The sequence below is a fragment of the Aquarana catesbeiana genome, linkage group LG10 (genome assembly GCF_042186555.1).
Source record: "Aquarana catesbeiana isolate 2022-GZ linkage group LG10, ASM4218655v1, whole genome shotgun sequence".
In the NCBI taxonomy this organism is placed as follows: Eukaryota; Metazoa; Chordata; class Amphibia; order Anura; family Ranidae; genus Aquarana; species Aquarana catesbeiana.
In genome coordinates, this window is record NC_133333.1 from 22157109 (window position 1) to 22183053 (window position 25945).

General features: G+C 43.1%; 2 protein-coding genes and 1 long non-coding RNA gene across 5 annotated transcripts in view; all 3 read right to left on the bottom strand.

Moving 5' to 3' along the window:
- The window catches only part of LOC141110444 (phospholipase A2 inhibitor NAI-like), a 41658-nt gene extending 35377 nt beyond the window's left edge, over positions 1-6281 (bottom strand). The window contains exon 1 of one of the 2 annotated variants that reach the window (XM_073601791.1): positions 5683-6267. In XM_073601791.1, the coding sequence (XP_073457892.1) occupies positions 5683-5734 (52 nt within the window). In that variant the 5' untranslated portion in view covers positions 5735-6267. Of the gene's footprint in view, positions 1-5682 lie in introns of both variants that reach the window. The other variant, XM_073601792.1, reaches the window with a different exon arrangement.
- Positions 6282-18708: 12427 nt separating this feature from the next.
- On the bottom strand, positions 18709-22490 carry LOC141110446 (uncharacterized). Its single transcript, XR_012236293.1, has 2 exons — positions 21965-22490; positions 18709-18929 (listed from the first exon to the last, which is right to left on the bottom strand). It is a non-coding gene; the product is annotated as an uncharacterized lncRNA (long non-coding RNA).
- A 2412-nt stretch (positions 22491-24902) lies between these two features.
- LOC141110443 (phospholipase A2 inhibitor and Ly6/PLAUR domain-containing protein-like) overlaps positions 24903-25945 on the bottom strand; it is a 74587-nt gene continuing 73544 nt past the window's right edge. For both annotated transcript variants that reach the window (XM_073601789.1, XM_073601790.1), the window contains one exon: positions 24903-25247. In XM_073601789.1, coding sequence (XP_073457890.1) covers positions 25054-25247 — 194 coding nt within the window. In that variant the 3' untranslated portion in view covers positions 24903-25053. The remainder of the gene's footprint in view (positions 25248-25945) is intronic.

Here is a 25945-nt window from a genome sequence, read left to right on the forward strand (position 1 = left end):
TTGTAAAAAATAAAAATTGTAAAAAAAAAAAAAAAAAAAAAAAAAAACCACACACACATACACCGTTCACCCCCCCGAAAAAAAAACAAAACACTGTTACGTGACATTAAAAAAAAAAAGTATCGGTAATCGGTATCGGCGAGTACTTGAAAAAAAAGTATCGGTACTTGTACTCGGTCCTAAAAAAGTGGTATCGGGACAACCCTAATACGTATCTTACAATCTTATCAATTATATAATTGGTAACATGTATGATCCATTGTAAATGAAGCATGATCGCCACCAGAACGGAGACCGATTCGATTAACGTCACCAGTACCAACATAAACAACTTTAAAAACCTCTGCTGCAAACCTTTTTTTACTGTTTTGTATGAATACATGGAAACTTTATTCACAAAGCATTAGCGAGTCCATCCTCTCTATGATGGCCGCGGGATTGGCACACATTTGGTCTACAATAAAATGGTGTCAAGTACACTTCCTGTCCCCACTATATAAATACACTATGGTAACAACCAATCCGGTGCCCTGAGGAAGTCATGTGATATGACGTAACGCGTAGGACATAACCGGATACACAACAGCGCGGACCGAAAGTGACGTAGCGGGGATTGTAAACACACTGTGTTTATCGCTGTTTCAACGCTACTTCTCCTACCTCTATGTAAGCAGATATTTTTAAATAAAATCTTTGGCTTTAACGTTATCACCCTATTGGCGTATCCTCCTTTTTGATTACCCCCCATATGTGGAGTCCATATACCGGAGAGAACGCCATCTCCCCATAGACGCACCAGAACAACTACACAGGTTGGATTGAAACAAGCACAGTCCTGAATGGATACATAAAGGCACTATTTTGGTGTCCAACACCACGAAAGTCACGAGATCTACTATCAACGCACTTTGCACTTTTGATGTTTCACTGTATAGAATATTCACGCATCATATTCATTTGATTGATTTGCACTACAGTCACGGATATTCACTTATGGACTATTTGATTTTTATATGATTTATCACCTATGCATATTTATTATTTATTGATTATTCATTTTATTCTGTTTTGCGCAAAATCACAGGCACAATTGTTGATTGTGGTATTTTTAGATTATAGTTAGTGAGTGGTGTTCACTTTTTTGATTTTGCAGCATTTCACATAGTATTCACTTTAGTAGCGCAGAAGCTCATCTTAGGATATATTTTTTATGAGAAGGACTGGCTCGCAGTCTCCTCCTGTATTTATCCCAAAGGTGTTCTACCGGGTTGAGGTCAGGACTCTGCGCAGGCCAGTCAAGTTCCTCCACCCCAAACTCCCTCACCCATGTCTTTACGGACCTTGCTTTGTGCACTTGTCCAAATCATTTGGTGGAGGGGGGATTATGTTGTAGGGTTGGCTTCAGGGGTTGGGCTTGGCCCCTTAGTTCCAGTGAAGGGAACACTTAAGGCATCAGACATTGTGGACAATTTCATGCTCCCAACTTTGTGGGAACAGTTTGGGGATGGCACCTTCCTGTTCCAACATGACTGAGCAGCAACAAAAAAACAACCCCACACCAAATGATTTGGACCAATGCACAAAGCAAGGTCCATAAAGACATGAATGAGCTAGTTTGGGGTGGAGAAACTTGACTGGCCTCCACAGAGTCCTGATCCCAACCCGACAGCACACCTTTGGGATGAATTAGTGTGGAGACTGCAAGCCAGGACTTCTCATCCAACATCAGTGCCTCACAAATGCTCTTCTGGAAGAATGATCAAACATTCCCATAGACACACTCCTAAACCTTGTGGACAGCCTTCCCAGAAGAGTTGAAGCTGTTATAGCTGCAAAGGGTGGGCCAACTTAATATTGAACCCTACGAACTAAGACTGGGATGCCATTAAAGTTCATGTGTGTGTAAAGGCAGGCGTCCCAATACTTTTGACAATATAGTGTATTTACAGCTGCAGGTGAGATGGGGAATGATAGGTAAATGACAAGCGGAAGGCTTTAAAGAGATTGCAATCTAGGAAAATGAAGCTGTTAAATGTTTCCCATTCCTTACTGATTTAAGCTGGTGATAGCCCTTAGGATTGAGCCACAGCAATTTAAAAAATAAGAAAAATCATCAAAGCTAAAAAGAGCTTCATTTAAATATAATTACTTAATTGCAACAAACGATATGCATCCCCTTTGTGTGCATGGCATGCCTTTGCAAACCCAGATATTAAATTGTAAATAGATCAGTGGCATCATCACTGTGCTGTACATAGCCTGTGCAGAGAACAGAAATGTGGGAGGGACCCAGCAGGCTCCACACACTGCAGGCTGCCTGCAGAAGACTACAGGAGGGGGGCGGAGACAAGACCCGTCACCCTGCATGAGGAGAGAGCAGCAGGGAGAGGTTTTTATTACAGGAAGTCAAAGTCTTGCACCTGATGACTGCACAGACCTGGAAGAAATACACAAAGTACACCAAGATTCAAAGAAGAATATACCCCCCCCCCCCCCCTTAATCAGGGCTCAATGTAGGCATATAAGACTTTGATGGGCTCAGAGAAAACAGTGACTTCACAGATCTATATTAGAACTAGTATTAAACTCTCCAGTGGAATAAAAACGTGACCACAGTTGACTTTGGTCCAGTTGTTACTCCATATGACTAGTTCAATACTTGTTCTAATATAGATCTGTGAAGTCACTGTTTTCTCTGAGCCCATCAAAGTCTTATATGCCTACATTGAGCCCTGATGAAGGGATGTAGTGTCTCCCCAAAAGCATTTGACTGTTTAAATGACTTTTTACCAACTATTTGTGCTCCTTTCTGTACTTCTACACTCTGAGGATTCAATCAGACAAGCTCTACCTCAAAGCAAGCTGTTTCGACTACGGCTGTCTCTTTGGATAGACATCACTGCCCACCTCCCCACAACCGGAGAATGCCTTGTATTCATTGAAAAAACTCAAGACATTCCTTTAATGGTGGTCATGCCAATCAAGCAACCCCTCCTGTGTTCACTATGCAGAAGGACAACCACCCAGGACAGGGATGTGAAGACCGAAATGATCGCTGTAGAATCCTCAACTACCACACTGATTGTCAGCTTCCATAGTGGTCCTGAATTTATGGAATATATTAAATTAAAGTGGGGAAAATAATTATTTGATCCCCTGTAGATTTTGTAAGTTTGCCCACTTACAAAGAAATGAAGGTTCTATAATTTTTATCATAGGTGTATTTTAAATGATAGAGACAGAATATCAACCAGAAAAACAAATGTTATAAATGAAGTTGAAATTCAGTGAGTATTCTATCCCCAAGCAAAACACGACTTAGTACTTGGTGGAGAAACCCTTGTTGGCAAGCACAGAGGTAAGATGTTTCTTGTAGTTGGTGACCAGGTTTTCACACCTTTCAGGATGGATTTTGGCCCACTCTGACTCTTCATTACAGATCTTCTCTAAATCCTTAAAGTTTCTTAGCTGTCGCTTGGCAACTCTAAGTTTCAGCTCCCTCCATAAATTTTCTATAGGATTAAGGTCTGGAGACTGACTAGGCCACTCCATGACCTTAATGTGCTTCTTCTTCAGCCACTCCTTTTTTGCCTTGGTGGTATGTTTTGGGTCATTGTCACGCTGGAAGACCCATCAATGACCCACCTTCAGTATTCTGGCTGAGAGAAGAAGGTTCTCATCCAAGATTTTACAATACATGGCCCCATCCATTTGCCCCTCAATACGGAAAAAGTTGGCCTGTACCTTTAGCAGAGAAACAGCCCCAAAGCATGATTCCACCTCCATGCTTGACTGTAGGGATGGTGTTCTTAGGGTAATAGTGAACATTTTTCTTCTACCAAACACGGCGAGTTAATGCCAAAGAGCTCAATTTTGGTCTCATCTGACCACAGCACTTTTTCCCAATCCTTCTCTAAATCGTTTAGATGTTCATCGGCATGACTGTACATGTGCCTTCTTGAGGAGGGTGACTCGCCAGGTTTGAAGGAAGAAAAATTCCGGCTATGATGCTAAGAACACCCTAAGAGAGCAAACTTACAAAATCTGCAGGGGATCAAATAATTTTTTCTCCACTGTACATAGGTCCAAATTGGACCAATGTTACCATACAACAAAAACCATACCTGGAGTTCGAATGTAGGAAGAAAGTTTTGCCTGCACATACATTTGAATAATCCAGCAGTATGAATTTCACTCTTATCACTAACACGCCAGGCTGCCAAAATACTTGCCAAGAACATCTAGTTTCTGTTTCAGTTACAACAGTTAGGCAAGGCTCACAATTGCAGGTTTTGTTTTAGCTACACCTGTAGCAGTTTTTCAAAAATACAAATAACCTGATTTACAAAAGAATATGCGCATACACAAGTGCATCAGCCATGACAGCCAAAAAATACAGTACATACAGTATTGTGCAAAAGTTTTAGGCAGGTGTGAAATAATGCTGTAAATGAAGAATATTTTTTAGAAATAGAAGTGTTAATAGCTTATTTTTATCAATTAACAAAATGGAAAGTAAATGAAAAGAGGAGAAATACAAATCAAATCAATATTTGGTGGGTCCACCCTTTGCCCTTAAATCAGCATCAATTCTTCTAGGTAGACCTCCACACAGTTTTTGAAGGAACTCGGCACGTAGGTTGTTCCAAACATCTTGGAGAACTAAGCACAGATCCTCCATGGATGTAAAGTGCCTCAAATCCTTCTCTCTCTGTAATCCCAGTGAGGGTGTGAGTGGCCCCATATTTATTCTGCAGCAGGACAACCACCCCAAAAATACAGCCAATGCCATTAAGAACTATCTTCAGGATAAAGAAGTCCTGGAAGTGATGGTTTGACCCCCACATGATCTCAACATCACTGAGTCTGTCTGGGATTACATGAAGAGACAGAAGGGAGCAATCTCTGCATTGTAACTTTGGTACAAGCCTTTGTGAAATGCTCTACCTCGGTTCATTGTACAAGTATATTTCTAAACTTTAATAAAAACAATAGAAACAGAAGAGACAGAAGGATTTGAGGCAGACTACATCCATGGATGATCTGTGGTTAGTTCTCCAAGATGTTTGGAACAACCTACCTGACAAGTTCCTTCAAAAATTGTGTGCGAGAGTACCTAGACTAATTGATGTAGGTTTGAGGGCAAAGGGTGGTCACGCCAAATATTGATTGGATTTTTCTTATGAATTCACTTGGCATTTTGTAAGTTAATAAAAATAAACAATAAAAAAAAACATATTTTGAAAGAATTCTTACTTTACAGCATTTCTTCATACATGCCTAAAACTTTTGCATAATACTGTACCACCCAATTATCCCTCATTTGACTGTCCCTCTTTAGGAACCAAATCCCTATGTCTCTCTTCCCCCCGCAGTTATCCCTCCTTTTAGCCTGATGTAAGAATCTCTATAAAAATGTTTTATTTAACTATTTTACTGCACTAAACTTGTTATAACACCTTTAAAGTATTCTATATGTTATTTTAGAAAACTGAAATAAAGAAAAATTTTTGTTAAAAAAAAAAATCAAAAACCAATGGATTTAATCATTTTTTGTGCATGCATCCTCACAGATCCCCATCTCACAAAGTTGGGAGATATGCAACTAGTATCCCCACGATTTTGTATTATGCACAGGCTACTTTGTATATACATGGAACACATGTGTTTACTTCCACTTACCTGTTGATGCAAGGGTAGAGAAAAGCACCACAAATTCCAAAAGAAACATCATTAGGAGATACGTTGTAGACTAGGTGGGTTTTTTGAAGGCTGGTTAAGATAAAGTACCCCGGCTGATTACCTTCATTTATACAGGATCTATATAAAAAAAAATCTACAGGAAGGATTGGGAGGGGCATAAGAAGAAAAGGAGAGGTTATAATTATATCAAAATTTGCAGGAAATGAAACTTAAGGTATGAAATGCTTTTTCATATAACAAGATGAAAACTTAGAAGAAACGAAACTAAAGTCATGAAAGACGTTCTCAGTTCTTATCCTCTCTTGGCTCACACTAATGTGCAATTTGGACATTAGCCACAGTAAACATAATATTAAAAAATGCCAGCTCAGAGCTATTCTGTTATGTGCACAATGTAATGACACCCATAGGCAATGGTATTACCCAATCCAAAATATTCTTCCAGTGACTTTCCTTTGGCAAACTGGACCCAATGAGTTACCACACTTTACACTTTAGTTTATCTATTGCATAAACCCAATAAAATGATCATGCTTTTAATTAATGGGTGGATACATTGATTAACAGTTGTATCTCACCAGCAAACTGCAAATGTAAAGAAGAAAATCAACATAGCGTGTGAAATCATTGAACAAAGGCTAGTTATAGAGACACTGTAATTTTATCCATTTAGGTCAAAATGGTAGTGGACGTGCAACGAGTCAAACTGAATCCACAGATACCAGTTTGCCAGCTTTCCCTCACTAATCCTTCTGCTATCTCAGCTGATGAACATATGAGGGAGCATGTGACCTGCTCCCAGGTGGCTTTACCCAGATCTGGCAGCCAATCACTAGGCCTGACCACTACTATCACATGATCAAAGCATAGCAACCAACTGTCCTTCATTTGGAGGGAATGCTCCTCTTTTGAAACCAAGTCCTTCTGTCCCTCGTTCCTCTTTTTAGGCTTGATGTATAAAACTGATGCTGCTCTGGAGACCTGTACGAACACAGGATTTTTTTGGATTTAAACCACACAAACCTTACTTATATGTATACCCACCCTCCTAAGTCCCTCTTGTCAATCCACGGATACATTTGTAAAGCCTTCAATCCTTGCTCTTTGGGGTGGCTGCTGTCCTTTCATTCATTTGGTCGGTACAACGACAGGAAAGCTTCCATCTTATTCAGCTTCATCTTGTATTTTCCTTTAAGGAATTCTCTATTTTTGATATGATGCAGTATTGAGTATCTTCAAATCTATGGTCTTCCCAATGCCCCTGAAGAAGGGATATACTTTGAGATTCCCGAAACGCGTCGGGATGCATGAGAAGCAACATTCTATGCTTTTATATTGGCTTCTTATGAGCCTGGTATCATCATTTGTATTATGGATCATGTTTTTCTATTGTGATGTTTGCACCAAAATGTTCTTAATACCTTAAATAAAACTTTTTTCATGTTTTAATGTAAAATGTCATTATAGTTTGCCCTTAAAGTCCCACAGTACCGGGGGGTACTTTTTCGTTCTACATACTAAATTAAGGGATGTTGACAACACACATTGGAGACGCAGTTTCTCAGCAAATAGGTGGTTTCTTTCTTCTTTTGGAACCAAGTTCCTCTGTTCTTCGTTCCTCCTTAGTTGTCCCTCTTTTTTGGCTTGATGTGTAGACCTCTATTAATAATGTGCTTTTTATCAAAAGTAAGTAAATACACCAGTGGCGCAGACTAGGCTCGTTGTTCAAGTTAAGAGGTTACTTTCGGGTTCCCTGTTCTAGAGGGAGGTAAGTGACGTCAACAGCTCCGTGGAAAGCACGGCCTGAGCAGAGCTGCCTGTAAGGTAAGTAAGTGAGGCTGCATATGATGCGGCACAGTGAGGCTGCATATGATGGGGCACAGTGAGGCTGCATTTGATGGGGCACAGTGAGGCTGCATTTGATGGGGCACAGTGAGGCTGAATATGATTGGGCACAGTGAGGCTGCATTTGATGGGGCACAGTGAGGCTGCATATGATGGTGCACAGTGAGGCTGCATTTGATGGGGCACAGTGAGGCTGCATATGATGGGGCACAGTGAGGCTGCATATGATGGGGCACAGTGAGACTGCATATGATGGGGCACAGTGAGGCTGAATTTGATGGGGCACAGTGAGGCTTCATTTGATGAGGCACAGTGAGGCTGCATATGATGGGCACAGTGAGGCTGCATATGATGGGCACAGTGAGGCTGCATATGATGGGGCACAGTGAGGCTGCATTTGATGGGGCACAGTGAGGCTGCATTTGATGGGGCACAGTGAGGCTGCATTTGATGTGGCACAGTGAAGCTGCATATGATGGGGCACAGTGGCTGCATAAGATGGGCACAGTGGCTGCATATGATGGGGCGCAGTGGGGCTGCATTTGATGGGGCACAATGAGGCTGCATATGATGGGGCACAGTGAGGCTGCATATGATGGGGCACAGCGAGGCTGCATTTGATGGGGCACAGTGAGGCTGCATATGATGGGCACAGTGAGGCTGCATTTGATGGGGCACAGTGGCTGCATAAGATGGGCACAGTGGCTACATAAGATGGGCACAGTAGCTGTATTTGATGGGGCACAGTGGCAGCATCTGATGGCACAGTGGGGAAAATTTGATATGGCACAGTGGCTGCGTTTGATGGGCACAGTGAGGCTGCATTTGATGATGCACAGTGAGGCTGCATTTGATGGGGCACTGTGAGGCTGCATTTGATGGGGCACAGTGGCTGCATAAGATGGGCACAGTGGTTGCATAAGATGGGGCACAGTGGCAGCATTTGATGGGGCACAGTGGCTGCATAAGATGGGCACAGTGGTTGCATAAGATGGGGAACAGTGGCAGCATTTGATGGCATAGTGACAGCATTTGATGGCACAGTGGGAGAATTTCATATGGCACAGTGGCTGCGTTTGATGGGCACAGTGTCTGCATTTGATGGCACAGTGGCGGCATATGATGGGCACAGTGGCTGCATTTGATGGTACAGTGGCAGCAATTGATGGGCACAGTGGCTTCGTTTGATGGGCACCGTGGCTGCGTTTGATGAGCACAGTGGCGGCATTTGATGGGCACAGTTGCTGCGTTTGATGGGCACAGTGGCTGCGTTTGATGGGAACAGTGAGACTGCATATGATGGGCACAGTGAGGCTGCATTTGATGGGGCACAGTGAGGCTGCATATGATGGGCACATTGAGGGTGCATTTGATGGGGCACAGTGAGGCTGCATTTGATGGGGCACAGTGGCTGCATAAGATGGGCACAGTGGCTGCATAAGATGGGCACAGTAGCTGTATTAGATGGGGCACAGTGGCAGCATTTGATGGCATAGTGGCAGCATTTGATGGCACAGTAGCTGCGTTTGATGGGCACAGTATCTGCATTTGATGGCACAGTGGCGGCATATGATGGGCACAGTGGCTGCGTTTAATGGTACAGTGGCTGCGTTTGATGGGCACAGTGGCTGCGTTTGATGGGCACAGTGGTGGCGTTTAAAGGGGCACAGTGAGGCTGTAATTGGGGTTTTTCTTCAGAATTTTTCAGTTTGTTTGCACCCCCCAAAAAAATGTTGAGCACCAGCCGCCACTGAAATACATCTTTCACCCAGTCTCTAAATTATTGCATTTGTTATGAAAATCTGGCATAAAGGAAACGTAGTGAAGAAATCATTTGCTGCATATTAACTTTCCATGGTCCAAGTAACTGGGGGTGTGGTAGCATATTTTGTGCCATGTTGTGTTCCCTCTTTCCCATCTCAGAAAGTTGGGAGTTATGCCATGGGAGTGACGCCACCATTCTCCCTAGAGTCCAACGTTAGCTGACACTAGGGATAGTGCTGGCTCCGACAGAAGAAAGAATGGTGGGGGAGCACTGGTAAGGTGAGTAGAAGGGTATCGGTGGCCACTTTTCTCTTGTTACCGAGGTGACCGTGTCTCTTTGACTGTAAGGCCATACATATTAACTTAAAGCGTAACTCCACTTTTGTTGAGAAAAAAAAAAAAACATTTCTTTCTGGGTGATCTATGTACATTACAAGCATTTTAACTAACTTTGTTGCAGATTCTTACTTTTTTTTATTCTGAAGAAATCACTGTGTGTTTTTCTGAGCCCATGTGGGAAAGTGAGTCTAATGGGAGTGGTTTCATAATTATCAATCAGCTGTGCACCTGCAGGGCTCCAATGAGTAAAGCTGCTGGTTCTGCATCCCTTCAGCTGTGATTTCCTATTGGGAGTATCACATCAAAAATGAAGTTTTTGTTGAAGAGGATGCCTGAAATCTGACTTGTATCTTAGTGTAGACTTCTGGGACAATTGGTGAGCCAATCACACAAGCAGGAAATTATGTGTCTGGGGGTCGTTCTGTACATATTCTGTATACACTTGCAGGTAGCCATATTACATTGCATTCTAAGAAAATTACAGCGACTGCAGACTGAAAACGAAAGGTACTTTTAATAAAAATTAAATTACAATATGACTTTTGTATACGCTATATTATTTTTTCTTTATTTGTTATTTTTTTCCCCCATGAAAATAGGGTTACCCGTTAAGTAATACGTAAACCCAACACTTCATATTCCTGATATGTGCCTTCTGTCCCATGTATTTGTATAAAAAAAGTCTTCTGTTCTCTTTGTATTGCTTCCTTTGTGTGAAATCCCTGTATATATGTATTGCCAGTCCCTCTGTTTTCCTAATGAAAACTGACCACACTAAGCAGGATAGCACACCATGGTCAATTCTCTATGCTTAGAACTCAGCCTTCTCTCCTCCAATGATCAGACTTGTCCCCGGCCATTCACTGGGGAGAAAAGTGAGGAAAAAGGGTATTTATAATGTTTTTTTATATTTATAAACAAATGTTTTGCCTTTCATTTCTATTTTAAACTGAATGGGTTGTTTTACAAGGTGATCGCATACAATCACTTTAACCCCTTCGTGTCTAAAGGTAAAACAAATCTAAATGCTTAAGCACAATTTTGCAATTTTGACATGTGTTTGTTAAACTGTGCATATCATCACACTTCAAAGATTGACCTAAAAGAGAACAAATGTACCAAAATTATACAACTACTTTGTGCATCCAGGTGGATTATACTGATTTTTTTTTATTTATTATCAAAGTAAAACTGGCCCAAAATAGTAAAAAAAAAAAAAATCATTTTTTTTAAATGTAGCTGTATATTTCTTGCTACTACCATAACCTTCCAGCAAAGAACAACACAGATGAAATTCTCCTGATCCTGATGATCACAGCGATACCACATATGTGTATGTTAGCAGTTGTTTGTACCCGTAGTACAACCCAAAAACAATAGTGCGCATTTTGCTTTTTTATCCTACGTAAAACACACTGATACAAACTGACACATAAAAAAAAAAAAATATTGACCCTGACCTTTGACCCAAACACTAACCCTGGCACTGACCTAGATCAAACCCAGGGACGTGCGGTGGGGTCAGTGGCTGGTGAGGCACTGACTATTATCAGAGTCGGATACACACAGGTTACATACGCTGCAATCGTTAGAGTGAGAGCAATAATTCTAGCACCAGACCTCTTCTGTAACTCTAAACATGTAACCTGTACAGATTTTTACAGCGTTGACTATAAAGATTTATAAGTACTGAAGTTTGGCGCCATTCCACAAGTGTGCACAATTGTAAAGTGTAACACATTAGGTATCTATTTACTCGGCGTAACATCTTTCATGTTTTTTTCAAAAAAAAAAAAAATCGGGCTAACTTTTTTTTTTTATTCATGAAATTGTTTCTTTCCAAAAAAAAACGCTGTTTAAAAAATTGCTGCGCAAATACCATGTGAAATAAAAAGTTGCAACAAACACCATTTTAATCTCTAGGGTGTCTGCTAAAAAAAATTAAAAATACCGTATTTATCAGCGTATAACATGCACTTTTTCCCCTTGAAAATAGGGGGAAAATCAGGGGTGCGTGTTATACCTCGATAGCCTACCTCGGAGAAGGAGGGATCGGAATCACTGAGCCGTCATGTCTTGTTCACGAGCGCCGCCGGAATCACTGAGCCATCATGTCTTGTTCACGAGCGCTGCCGGAATCACCGAGCCGTCATGTCTTGTTAACGAGCGCTGCCAGAATCACCGAGCCATCATGTCTTGTTCACGAGCGCTGCCGGAATCACCGAGCCGTCATGTCTTGTTAACGAGCGCTGCCAGAATCACCGAGCCATCATGTCTTGTTCACGAGCGCTGCCGGAATCACCGAGCCGTCATGTCTTGTTAACGAGCGCTGCCAGAATCACCGAGCCATCATGTCTTGTTCACGAGCGCTGCCGGAATCACCGAGCCGTCATGTCTTGTTAACGAGCGCTGCCAGAATCACTGAGCCATCATGTCTTGTTCACGAGCGCTGCTGGAATCACGAGCCATCATGTCTTGTTCACGAGCGCTGCCAGAATCACCGAGCCATCATGTCTTGTTCACGAGCGCCGCCGGAATCACCGCGCCGTCATGTCTTGTTTACTCAGCTCTGACATCACACACATGTCCTGCCTCTGCCACTGAACCACTGTTCTGTCAATCACAGGAGCTGGTCCAATGGCGATGGCAGAGGCGGGACGTGTGTGAGTGTGTGTGAGAGCCGAGTACTGTAAACAGAAGATGACGGTTCGGTGATTCCGGCGGCACTCGTCCCCCTCCTGATTTCCTGCACTGCATGAGAGATGGTGAGGCTGCAGATAGGCATCAGGCTGCATTGGATGGGCACAGATCAGGCTGCAGATGGGCACAGAGGTGGCCTAGAGGTTGCAGATGGGCACTAATCAGGCTGCATTGATTGGCACTGCTCATTATTTTGCTTCAAAGTGGTTTATTTGAAAAAAAAGGTTTTTTCCTTAAACTTCCCTCTTAAATTGGGGTGCGTGTTATATGCCGGTGCGTGTTATACGCCGATAAGTACGGTATATATAATCTTTGGGGGTTCTGAGTAATTTTCTAGAAAAAAATTATGATTTTTACATATAAGAGAGAAGAGTCAGAATTGGCCTGGGTGGCAAGGGGTTAATTACCATAAGTAATATACAAATAATTATTATACCTTGGATTTCGAGCATAATTCGTTCCAGAAACATGCTTGTAATCCAAAGCACTCGTATATCAAAGCGAATTTCCCCATAAGAGATAATGGAAACTCAAATGATTCATTCCACAACCATTTATTCAAAGGTCCTTCAGTTTATAGTCCATATAAAAAGATTATAGCAATGTGACCAGGTTGTGTAACCATAAAATGTCCATCCACAAATGGAAGCCTCCACAAGGGGATTAGAAGCAAAATCCAGAGTATAAAAGAGAGGCGCCTCTAAGTGTAGAAATATTGTTACATTTAATGAAGGTACAACATTTAGCAACTCACATGGTTGATGATTAAAACTGGCACATCTAAGTATGCAGGCATCCGGGGTAAAGCTGTCCACATAGACCATCCCCCGCACCGCCGACTCTCACCTCTGTCAGTCTGTAATCGTGACCGGGAAGACTACCCTGCAGTAGAGCGATCTGAAAGCAAGGCTTGAAACACTCGTGGAGTGCAGCGTGGAAGGGACAACGTCGATGGTGGTGGGGGGGCGCTCTATGTAGACATCTTTACCACGGATGCCTGCATACTTAAATTTTGCTTGTCTTGCAAAACGCTCTCAAACCAAGGTTTTGCTGTATATTGTTTATAAGGTAATTTACTATATTTTCAAAAACTGTACTCAAGCAGGTGGCTTAACGGACAAATTACTGAAGTTTGAAGTTATAACTTCCAACCCGTAATTTCCCAGTAAAAAGATAAATAATAAATTATTATCTTATAACATATAGCATAACACTATATGATTTAGCTTGTACCTTTTCAGCAGCAGCAGATTCTCATTCTCCCTATTAACTATGTGAAAAAAACATGGGATTGTAGGTAAATCTTACACCCATAAACACATGCTTTTTCCTTGTAGTTTAGAGGGCTGGGCTGGAAGGGAGTATTTATCTTTTAGACACATGCCCCCCTGCAGTGGAGGCGTGCCTCCACTGCAGCATTTTTATTGGACAGCTGGGGATAATGGTGCTTTCCCATTGGTCCAAGGCTCCAAGCTGTCCATTGAGCTCAGTGCCTCTGACAAGAAGTGAGGAGAGGCACTGTGAGCTCAGCCTCTGTCTGCTGCAAACAGAGTGTGTCAACTTGTATTTAAACTGGCCGCTTTGTATGTAGCTTCTGACAGGCTGCGCAAGGAGCCCCGTATCTCCGGAACCACAGGTCGTAGGAGCCCCAAATTGACCAGTGGTGGGGTAGGACTTCAGCTACCTACCCCCCAAATTTGGGGTCTCTGTGACCCCAGGCTACAACCCTCGAAGCTTGATCATTTATTTTTTTTTTCGTTCATATATCAGTTCAGTGGGGACGCATATTTGCGTAAGGTTTCCTTTATAATTAAATAATTTCATCATTCCCAATGCACTTGTTGGAATTTGGTTCCACATATTATTGGGTTCTATGTGTACCCAGCGGGGGCAACTGAGCTGCTGAACAGGGTGTCCTGGTGAGGAGGTAAGAAGTAGCTTGTGCATTCACTTGTTTACCAAGACCCAACTGGGCAACAACAGTAGGGCTGGGATAAGGCAGAAGTGGTGCCCATATCAACCAGGTCATCTTCTGCATTATGCAAAGGCAGATATGCCATACTGTCACATACCTGATAGGAGACTGAAATGATGAGGGTGGCCTCTCTTGTATCTCTGGAGAGATAGAACCAGCAGAACATCAAGTTCACTGAAGTGTCAGTCAAGGGAACAGCAGCATCACAACGGGAACCAACAAAGGTTAAGGAGGCCGGAGGCCATGAGCAATCCCAGCGAGCAAGCGAAAGGAACACACATAGGTGTCTGGAGTGGATTTGAGATGTGTCTAGAGCTTGCACTCAGTAATAACATAGAACCAAAACAGAGACATTAGTGGATTCACAGAGGTACAAAGTATTGTTGGGTCAGGGAGGCCCTTTACAGGGACACTAAACGGTCTAAAAGTTCTTTAGGCTGGGTTTACACCAGTCCGGTGCAAATTCCAGCTCCGTTTTCCCTGGGAAGAAAAAAATCAGTTGTTCAGCGTTTCACATCAGTTTGTGATCAGGATCAGGTAAGGATTGCATCAGGACACCCAACTCTACTTTCGCATTAATGGACAGAAAGATCATCATCAGCAACTACAGAAATGCCTCACTTTAATCAATGACTGGATGACCGCTAGCTCCCTCAAACTTAACGAATCAAAAACAGAACTTCTTCTCCTGCAAGCCAACAAAAATTCCAAAATTGAGACTCCGTGGACACCACCCTCCATCCTCGGACAGACCATCTCCCCCAGCACCAAAGTCAAGAGTCTCGGAGTCATCTTTGACTCAGGAATGACAATGGATGCACAAATAGGATCGGTGGTGAGCGGATCTCACCACCTCCTCCGCCTGCTTCGCAGACTCATCCCCTTCATCCCAGAAGAGGACAAAGCGGCAGTTGTGGGAACGATCATCAATTCCCGACTCGACTACGCAAATTCCCTCTACGTAGGTCTACCCCAATACCAGCTTGCGCGCTTGCAACTCATGCAGAACACGGCGGCAAGGCTGTTAACAGGGAAAAAGCCCTGGGAATCCATCTCCCCATCCCTAAAAAGCCTACATTGGCTAACGGTGAAGAATCGGATCACATTCAAGACCCTCTGCCTCACCCATAAATGCATACAAGGAAACGCTCCGCAATATCTCCGGGAAAAAATAAAACACTACACACCGAATCGCAGTCTTCGATCAGCTAACCAAAACCTCCTCCTCATTCCCAAATACCGCTACAAAGCTAAAGGAGAACGTAGATTTGCAGTCCAAGGACCTCGACTATGGAATGCTCTCCCAACCAACCTCCGCATGGAAGAAAACCACCAGGCCTTCAGGAAAAAACTAAAGACCTTCCTTTTCTAGAAGCTGGCTACAGAGAATACATCTAGCGCCTTGAGGCGATTCAGTTCGCAATTTGTAGCGCTTTACAAATTATTCATTCATTCATTCATTCAGGATCAGGTCAGGATTTTATCCTGTTCACAACATCTGCGAATCAGATGCGTTCCCATAGAAGATAATGGGCCTGAATTCGCACCTAAGCCGGACCGCACTGCCTAGAAAACGCACACATTTTTTGGGCAATGCGGGATGCGAATGCACCGCAGATATGTGAACCAGCCTCATTCAAATAAATGTTTTTTTAAAATGTCATGCGAATCGGCATCCAATTCGCATAGGTGTGAACTCAGCCTTAAAGTCTGACATAAAATCAATACATGGAGCTTCCCATGTGGGGAAAGGTTGCATGAGAACTTTATGATTTTTTGCCTTACATTATAAACATTTGTGACTGAGCTCCATAGATCTGAGAGTGCAGGTTGGTGGGAAATCTTCTGATCCCATTATACAGGTTGCATTTAGTTAGTCGATCCTTGCTTGTGATAAAAAAAAAAAAAAAAAGGCTAGTTATATGTCAAATTTTGAAAGTTGGGTATCCCACAGTTATGTTAGATTAAGAAACAATGATAATAAATTATTACATTAAAAACCCTAGCCATTGGCTACAAAGGTGTAGCTATAGGAAGCTAAAAATGTTGGCAATGATGGTGCGTGCAATTTGGAAATGTTAAATGGTCAGTCCATTTAGAAGCAACATTTCATCTATATTTGGAACATGGTGGACTGTATCAACGTCTGTCTTATTATATAACTTGATACTCCAACCATGAGATCTGTCAACTAGGAAGTTTTGAGTTTTCCTGCCACTGTGGTCTGGCACCTTCTGTTACGATCATCATAATGGTCCTTTATTAGTAATGGGCACAGCAGGAGTGCAGAACTTAATGATGGGCATATGGTTCAGCCCGAGCATGAGTTCATGCTGAACATTGGCTGTAGGCCCATTCGGCAAACATTCGAATTGTCAGGGCGTTCAAATGTTTGTTCAGCCCGCCGAAAGCCCCACAATGCACTGCGCCACTGCACAGTGCATTGGAAGCCCTGATTGGCTGAAGCAATGAAAGCTTTACCTAATCAGGACACATAGCACTGTCAGAGCCATGATTGGACACTGTCATGATGACTCTCGCCAATCATGGCTCATTGCTCTTAGTCCCACCCCACACTATAAATATATTGCTCCCATAGCAGCCATATGCAGTGTGATATTGGCATGGAAAGAGATAGAACAAAGCTCTGTTCATTGCTACGAGTTCATTGCTCACTCGTACTGGTGAGTTAGTGTGCTTTAGTATAAATGTAGTGATGTGCAGCGTGACCGTTCTTTTTTAACTTAGTGTCAGTTTAGTGTGTCAGGGCAGGTTTACTGCGGTATATTGCAGTGCGTCAATGTAGAGTGTCAAGGCAGTGATACTGCATTATATTGTAGTGTGTCAGGGTACTTTTACTGCATTAGTGCACATTTACTGCGTTACAGTTAATTGCATAGTGCACGTTTAAGTTACTGCAGTATCGTGCAGTGCGTTAGTGTACGTTTACGGCAGCATATTCCAATGCATTAGTGCACGTTTATGGCAGTATATTGTAGTGTGATAGTTCACGTTTACTGCAGTATAGTCAAGTCCATCAGGGCAGGTTTACTGCAGTATATCGAAGTGCATCAGAGCAGTTTTACTGCAGTATATAGTAGTGTGTCTGTGTAGTGAGTACTGAAGTTAAAGTGCACCAAACACCACTTTCCATTGATTAAAGTGCATCCACATACACATTTGACCGTCTCTATTACATTTCATCATGTCTGGGAGGACAACAAGGAGAGGCAGACGTTCCAATGACACTGTGAGGGGACCTGCAGTGTATGTGTCCACAGGCAAAGGTGGACGTGGTCAGTCCTCAGGCAGGGTATAATTTACTCCGTTTAGTGATGTTGCCCATGCTATCCAACTACAGCATACAGAGGAGGCGGTGGACTGGCTTACTAAACCATCCTCATCCTCTGTCATCCAAGTAGAGACTAGTGTGCAGTCCACCGCAGCTGCCAGAGCGGCTTATTCTGCCTCCTTGTCCATAGCTACTCCTGCCAAAGCCTTAGCATCATTTATGGAGGAGTCAACTGCATTGTTGAGGAAGGGAGTAACATGAGCCTACAGAGGGGGGAGAACACTGATAAACAACAAATTGCCATTCATGTTCCCCCATGAGCTTGGGCCTGAGTGTACTATAGTTTGGCTTCATCACATAAGGCTTGCTCACTGTGGTGCAAAACTTTGTTATTTCCATCCAAAGTCTGCCAAAGAGACACCAGAATTTATCCAAAAAAAATCTCTAATCTTGTTCCAAATGTGCTAAATTGTGGCCTCATCGTACAGACTGGCTCCCCAAGCTGTTGTTTACAAATTAAAGAAAGCTTGCAGGAAAATCTATTTAAATGTCATATTTTTTTCTTTATATATCAGTTTTGCTGCAGCATGTTCTTTACAGGTTACAGATGCACCACTTTAAATGCAGTGTAAGGGGACCCCCCGGCACTATATTTAAAGGAATTTTTCATTTTTATTATTTCACTTTAAGAATCAGTAAATCGCTGCTCATTTAAAAAATTTGTTTTTTTACAAACTTTTTTTTCTATTCATACATGTTCCCCCAAGGCAGTACCCGGGCCCCCATACTCTTTTTATGGGCAATCACTTGCATCTAAGTCCTCAAAATTGAAACTTTTAATTTTTCCAGTTCAGGTCCCTTAGACTTCAATGGGGGTTCATTGTTTGGCTCCGAACATTTGTGATGGTCGAAAGTCCTGGCGCGAACTGAACAGTGGGTCACTCGGCCCATCTCTAGCAGACCCATTAAAGTCCCTGAGAGATAGAAAACACTGTCAGGGGGCTTAACTTTCCAGCATCCACCAAACTCTGGTATATTAATATTATCAGTAACATCACATAGTAAAGTATAATCCCCAAACACAGTCCCAAAAATGGCAATACCAACTTTATTTTTATCTCAGATAATTAGAAAAGGTTAAAATAAACAAAAAGAGTATGAAAGCGGCTGTAGTCGCTGTGTTAGGAGCACCATTGGTGCAGGTATATGTGGTTTCTTGTTGTACGGCACCAGAGACAGAAGATGTGTTCCTCATGTTGCAGTAACCTTTAGAGGCGCAACCTCGCTGGGATGAATAAAGAGTCTGCGATCCTGTAAAAAGCAGTAAGAAACGATGAGCATTGTAATTACTTCTGTAAACATGACTACTTTTTACTGAAATCTAAACTGCAGGCAGATATAAAAAAAAAAGCCATCCAAGATTTTTCTGACAGAATTCCGCTCAAGCTTGGCTTGCTTACACACGGTCACACAAGTTTGCCGAACTTACGACCGTCAAGAACGCGGTGACGTACAACACTACGACGAGCCGAGAAAATGAAGTTCAATGCTTCCGAGCATGCGTCGGAATTGGTATAGACGATCCGAACTTTTTCCGACCGAAAAATAGAGAACCTGCTCTCAATCTTATGCTGGCTGGAATTCCACCAGCAAAAGTCCGATGGAGCATACACACGTTTTTTTTTTTTAAACCACTTCCCGCCCAGCCTATAGCAGATTGATGGCCGGTGCGGTGGTTCCGTTATCCTGATTGGGCGTCATATGACATCCAGCAGGATAACATGGGGGCGCGCATCGCGGCAAACGGTGTGTCAGTCTGATACACCGCTACACTGATCTTGGTAAAGAGCCTCCAGCGGAGGCTCTTTACCACGTGATCAGTCCTGTCCAATCATGGCTGATCACAATGTCAATAGGAAGAGCCGTTGATCGGCTTTTCCTCACTCGCGTCTGACAGACACGAGTAGAGGAGAGCTGATCGGCGGCTCTCCTGACGGGGGTCTGCGCTGATTGTTTCAGTGCAGCCCCCCCCTCAGATGACCACACCAGGGACACCACTAGGACCACCAGGGAAGGGGGCAACATGTGGATGGCCAGGTATGTACCCCATGGCCATCCACATGTGCCCAATCTGTGCCAATTAGTGCCACAAATGGGCACCATTATATTTCAGTTATGCCCAGCAATGCCACCCATTAGTGTCAGTGCCAATCAGTGCCACTCATAAGTACCAATCAATGCAACCTAGGAGTGCCCATCGGTGCCTGGTATTGAAGTGGTTAAAGTTTAAAAGGATTTTATTGAATGTAATGATAGTGTAACAAATGTTTTCCCTCGCAGGGGATTCAGAAGAGTATAAAGTAGTACACATAAGAACAATATTTGTCCAGACATATTAAAAGGAATGCACATCACTTGGGCAGATCTGCTGCGAGTACAGGTGGCAACTCTAAAGGAATTTTAAATGTTGTAGAGGCATAATGCAGCGAGCCCGATAAAATAATAGACCACCGTCTGCCCTGAGGCCCCAGCACCCCAAATGGGATCAGACTGTGACAGGGCCTCAAGGTCCCCTGGCCTTCATGTGCCGAAAAGTGCATTCATAGGGGATGTAAAAAGAAAAAAAAAAAAAGAAAAAAACACTAATGCCCCGTACACACGGTCGGATTTTCCAATGGAAAATGTCCGATCGGAGCGTGTTGTCGGAAATTCCGACCGTGTGTGGGCTCCATCGGACATTTTCCATCGGATTTTCCGACACACAAAGTTGGAGAGCAGGAGATAAAATTTTCCGACAACAAAATCCGTTGTCGGAAATTCCTATCGTGTGTACACAAATCCGACGGACAAAGTGCCATGCATGCTCAGAATAAATAAAGAGATGAAAGCTATTGGCCACTGCCCCGTTTATAGTCCCGACGTACGTGTTTTACGTCACCGCGTATAGAGCGATCGGATTTTCCGACAACTTTGTGTGACCGTGTGTATGCAAGACAAGTTTGAGCCAACATCCGTCGGAAAAAATCCTAGGATTTTGTTGTCGGAATGTCCGAACAAAGTCCGACCGTGTGTACGGGGCATAAAGCCTCCGTTGATAACCTGAAGGAGAATTACCCTCAAGAGCAAAAATGGATCTGCCCCTAGGAAATCTGAGCATATGCAAACTGGTTAACAATGACAACTTGCAAGAAAAAGAAAAAGAAAAATGAGGGGTACCTGCTTCAAAAGAGAGCTAGAGGGTGTAAAGAGGCTTACTGTTGGAGAATCTTCATAAGAAATGGATGTGACTAGGATCAGAGGGAAACCCCAATATATCGGACACGGTCGCATTTTCAGACCAAAAATTACCAGCCTTGTATACACTGACTTTTCTATAGGCTAGGTTCACATCTAAGCAGGTGCGAGAAGGTGTGTAATCGCACACCTTCCTGCACTGGCAGAGGAAAAACACACTACTGCTTAGGAGATACGCAGAGGTACACTGCTGGAAATCCACGCTCGTTTTATGCATCTCATGCAAATCGCACCCCCTCTTGCAATCTGCAGTGGCTGTTAGTGCTATCTTAACGTCACCCCAAACAAAAGGTTGCCAAACACAGTGTGTTTGCCTGCGCCAGATCACTTTCACAAAACAACCACGCAAACTAGTTGCAGTGTGGTTCCAAAATTGGTGCATGCATGACTTTGGTGCGATTTGAGCCCATTCAAACTGAATGGGCCTTGATTGCACTGCAGTCAACACAGTAAGCTTGGTTGCACACTTTTGAATGGGCTGAATCGCACCACATAAGTGTAGGCACCTTTTTTTGAAAATCAACCATGCAATCTGGTTCAGACAAACTCTGTGTTTATGACCTTCTTTTGGGGAGTTGTAAACTCTGAATTGACACCTGCAGCAGATCAAAAACACAGTGTGATTGCAATGCGGTGCAGGAAATGCACAGGGATCGCAGCATTTCCTGTACCACATATGTATAAACCAGGGGTAAAACAGAGCCAAGGCATGCCACTGAGGGCAGCAGAAAGTCCAGCCTGGCTCTGGCATTGGCAGACATGTTGTGGTGTCAACTGCTGAATCAGTAAGCCAGTGGGCACCACAACAAGCTTGCCAGTGCCAAGCTGGACTGGCAATAGAAAACTCAGCTTAGCCTCAGTCAACTGTCAGTAACACAAGCAATGCAAAATTTAGCCCAGCCATCCTCAAGCACATACTTTGCCAGTTGACACACAGAATCGCAGACAGTCTCTCACTGACTCACGATTACCTAGTATGAACAGCAAAATGCCAGAAGCAGCACAGCAGTCTGAGCAGTGATAAGTCTGAGGACACTCTCTGTGTCACGTACCTGGTTGGAGGCCGAAATGCTGAGAGGGCTCCCCTTGCGGCTGAGTGCAGTACACCCCTGAAGTTGGGTACAGAGGGTGTAGTGCCCAGGGAAGCACAGGTTGCCAGATGGATTGTGGAGAGAAGAGCTGGTGGGCACCTAAAGGACACCAGGTAATACAGGAAGCTCAGCTGGGCTAAAGTCTATAAGAATCCTCGGTAATACTTGGCAAGGTGTGCACAAGGAACAGTAGTGGAAGCCAGGCCAGGGGTCAAACACAGTAGATCCAGCAAGAGGAAAAGGCAGGTTGCAGAAACGGGGACAAGCCAAAGGTCTAGTATCAGGCAGGAACAGGTAACTGTAGCAAAGTCTGTGATACAAGCCGGGATCAGGTACTGGAGAAGACAACAAGTCGGTAAAGCAAGCCAGGTGGTCAAACCAGGAGAGCAGATCAGACAGGTCAGGAACAAGCCAGGTCACAAAAGGAATCCAACTAGTAATTGCACAGAGACACAGGAAGACTGACAAACCAGCAAATGCAAATACTAGCAGATTCCTTATATAGGCTCATGTGACCTGTTGGTAGAGAGACTGGGTCCTAAAGTCCTTCTTTTGCCATAAGTGCTGGTAGAGATGCTGGGTCCTAGAGCCCTTCTCCTGCTGTTGGTTCTCTGACAACTGGCACTATTGCCATTTCTCCCACGGCCATTGTACCAATTACACTAGAAGAAATAACAGAGAAAACCCAACACCTGCAAACTAAAAAAGCCTGTGGAATGGATAGAATCCTGCCAGAGATAGTTAAACATGGCTCCAAAGATATATGTGTTGCAATATGTAAAGTGTTAAACCTGGTGCTGAGTGTTGGTTACTGCCCTTAAGTATGAAACCAAGGACTCACAACACCCATCTGAAAGAGTGGACCAGTATGACCCATCCAATTACAGAGGGATATGTGTCAGCAGCACACTAGGAAAACTACTCAACAGTATCCTCATCAAGAACCATGTTCACAGTACAAAACATGTAAAGATATTTTGTGGACTTTAAGAAGGCCTTTGATTCAGTGTGGCACCCGGGCCTGTTCCTCAAACGCCAAAGACAGAAAGACCCTGAGCCAGTACAGACTGATGGAATGTCACTAGGCCCTGTCCTGATGCATTTCGTGACAATCACGTGACTTCTGCAAAGTATTTAGTGACATCATCATGCCCAACAGGAAGTTCTTGGCTTTTAATGCTGAAATGCTGATGTGGGAGTCTCAGGCTTAATGGGACACATACCAGTATATACACTGTGTTCCACTTTTCTGGTGCACTTTTCATGTGAGTGCAATATATTATATGCTTTTTTAATCAAGTTTTTTATTTGTTTTAATGGTACTACACCATCGAAGTTCAGTTTGTTTATTCCTGAGCTGAGGAGCCCTGGAGAAATGTTCCACCAGCAAGTTAATCATTTCTAACTACTGGGGAGGACCCTACGAGTAGTGATGGGCCGAACATCCCCCGGTTCCATTCGCACCAGAACTCCGGAACATGGAAAAAGTTCAGACCTGAACCCTTTTGCCCATACAAAGGGTTTGGGTTGCTGGGTACTGCCCTGGGGGACTATCAATGAAAATTTTTTAAAGGTGTAGTGATTTTAATGATGCTTAAAGTGAAACAATAAAAATGAAAAATTTATTTAACCACTTGAGGTCCGGGCCATAGCCGAATGATGGCCACAGCGCGGACCTCAATTTCTGGGAGGCCGTCATGGGACTTCCTACCCTGTGCACGCGGTGCGCCCGCTGTGATCACCGAGTCATGGAGACTCGGATGATCACAGATCCGAGTAAGGGGCTGATCTCGGCCCCTTACCATGTGATCAGCTGTCAGCCAATGACAGCTGATCACATGATGTAAACAAAAGCTCAGTAATTGTTTTTTTTTTTTTTTTTTTTAAATAGATTTTATTGAAAGATGTAACATACAGGGAATAACATAAAAAAAAGTATCATTGTATTTTGTACAAAGAAAAATAACAAAAAAAAATAGACATCAGCCTGGTATGGAGTTGAGATACAGAACCGCTGATAAAGATAATTAGCCTGGGGAATGGGGTAGTAAGTTAACCTTCTATGTGAAAAAGAGGAGATAAACTGGATGGATCTAGGTGTGGGGGGGATCCCTAAGATTGCCAGAAGAATGTTACTGGATGTACCCCACATAAGGTATGGGGTGGGGAGGGAGGTGAGTGGTGGAAAGCCAGAGGAAAACAAAATATACATCGGGGGGGGGAGTAGGGAAATTGAGCACCAAGTTCATGTTTTGGATGAATATTGTAGCCTGTGGGAAGAACGTAAAGACAAAAACTATGTTTTTTATGGAAATAACATTAATGTCATTTGTAACACTTGTGGATTGTTTCCGAGCATGCGTCGGAATTTTGCGCGTCGGAATTGCATACAGACGAAAGGAATTTCCGATAGAAACTTTTTCCGTCAGAAAAATTGAGAACCTGCTCTCAATCTTTTGCTGGTGGAAATGCCACCAGCAAAAGTCCGATGGAGCATACACACGGTAGCATTTTCCGACCAAAAGCTCTAATCGGACTTTTGCTGGCGGCATTTCCGACAGTGTGTACGCGGCATAAGGTTCATTCAGTCTACAGGGACTAACAGAGAAGAAATATGTTCCTTATTCCTCTCTTCCCCTGGCACTTTTCTGTGCTTCCACTCCCACCTCAGTTTGTGGGTGGGTCCTCGATGTCCTCACATACAATGCAGGACCACTTACCATATGGGGGGGTCCCAGAAAGAGATTCTTTGGCTGATTGGAGTTCAGCTTTAAGATAAACATTTTTCATATACAGATGCAACCAAAAATGATGAAAAATTGTGGTTCTAACAACGCCATGTATGTTTTTTTTTTTGTACATAGTTTTATTGATTGAAAATAAAATGCAACATTCTCAATTTGCAGCACAAAATTAACTTGTGTAATTAATTCAATTGACATTGTTTCTTTTCATTTTTAAATTTTTTTAGGCAAAAGCTGAAGGATTTGTGATAGGTTGACGTCATGGACTTCGGTCTCTTTTCAACCTTTTATAACTATGCAAATATTTCAAATCAATAACTTCAGGAAGAAAAGACAGATCACAGCCGGGAGGTAAAAGCCTTTTCGGAGTCCCGTACTTCCACTAGTGCAGATAAAGTTAATTGATGCTGATTGTCCATTAGCGCTGGAAGACTGGATGACATCGTTGCAAAGGTTTTTCGTGGAGCAACCACGGTTGGATGTTGCGAGTGATTGGCTTCCTGCAAAAAGAAAGCAAATAATTAAATAAAATATTTAAAAAATAAAATTTAAAAAATTATGTCACTTTTTATTATTTTTTTACTAGTAATGGCGGCGATCTGCGATTTTTATCGGGACTATGATATTGTGGCGGTCAGATCGGACACTTTTGACACTATTTTGGGACCAGTGACATTTGTACAGCGATCAGAGCTAAAAATTGCCATTGATTACTGTATAAATGTCACTGGCAGGGAAGGGGTTAACACTAGGGGGCAATCAAAGGGTTAACTGTGTTCCTTGGGTGTGTTCTAACTGTAGGGAGGATGGGACTGACTAGGGGAGGAGAGAGATCGGTGTTAATACTTAGTATGAACACACACTCAGCCTCCTGTCCCCTGAGAGAACCGGGATTTGTGTGTTTACACACACAAATAGTTGAATCACAATTTCAATGAAGGTATTAGATTCAGATGAGGTAGAGGTACCTTGATAGGGAATGATTGGACTGGGTATCAGGGGGATTTTTCTTCTTGTTGAGTACTTATAAGATGTTTTGAGTTAGGGGCTCTGAATGGAAACTCAGTCAGTGACTTAGTGGGCTTTTTATTGCTACATTGTCCCCATGCAGACCTCCTGTCTAAGCATCTGCTAAAGCAAACTTCTGCTAAAGACAACTTCCAGCACCAACTTCCTTTGCAACTCTGTAATACCATGT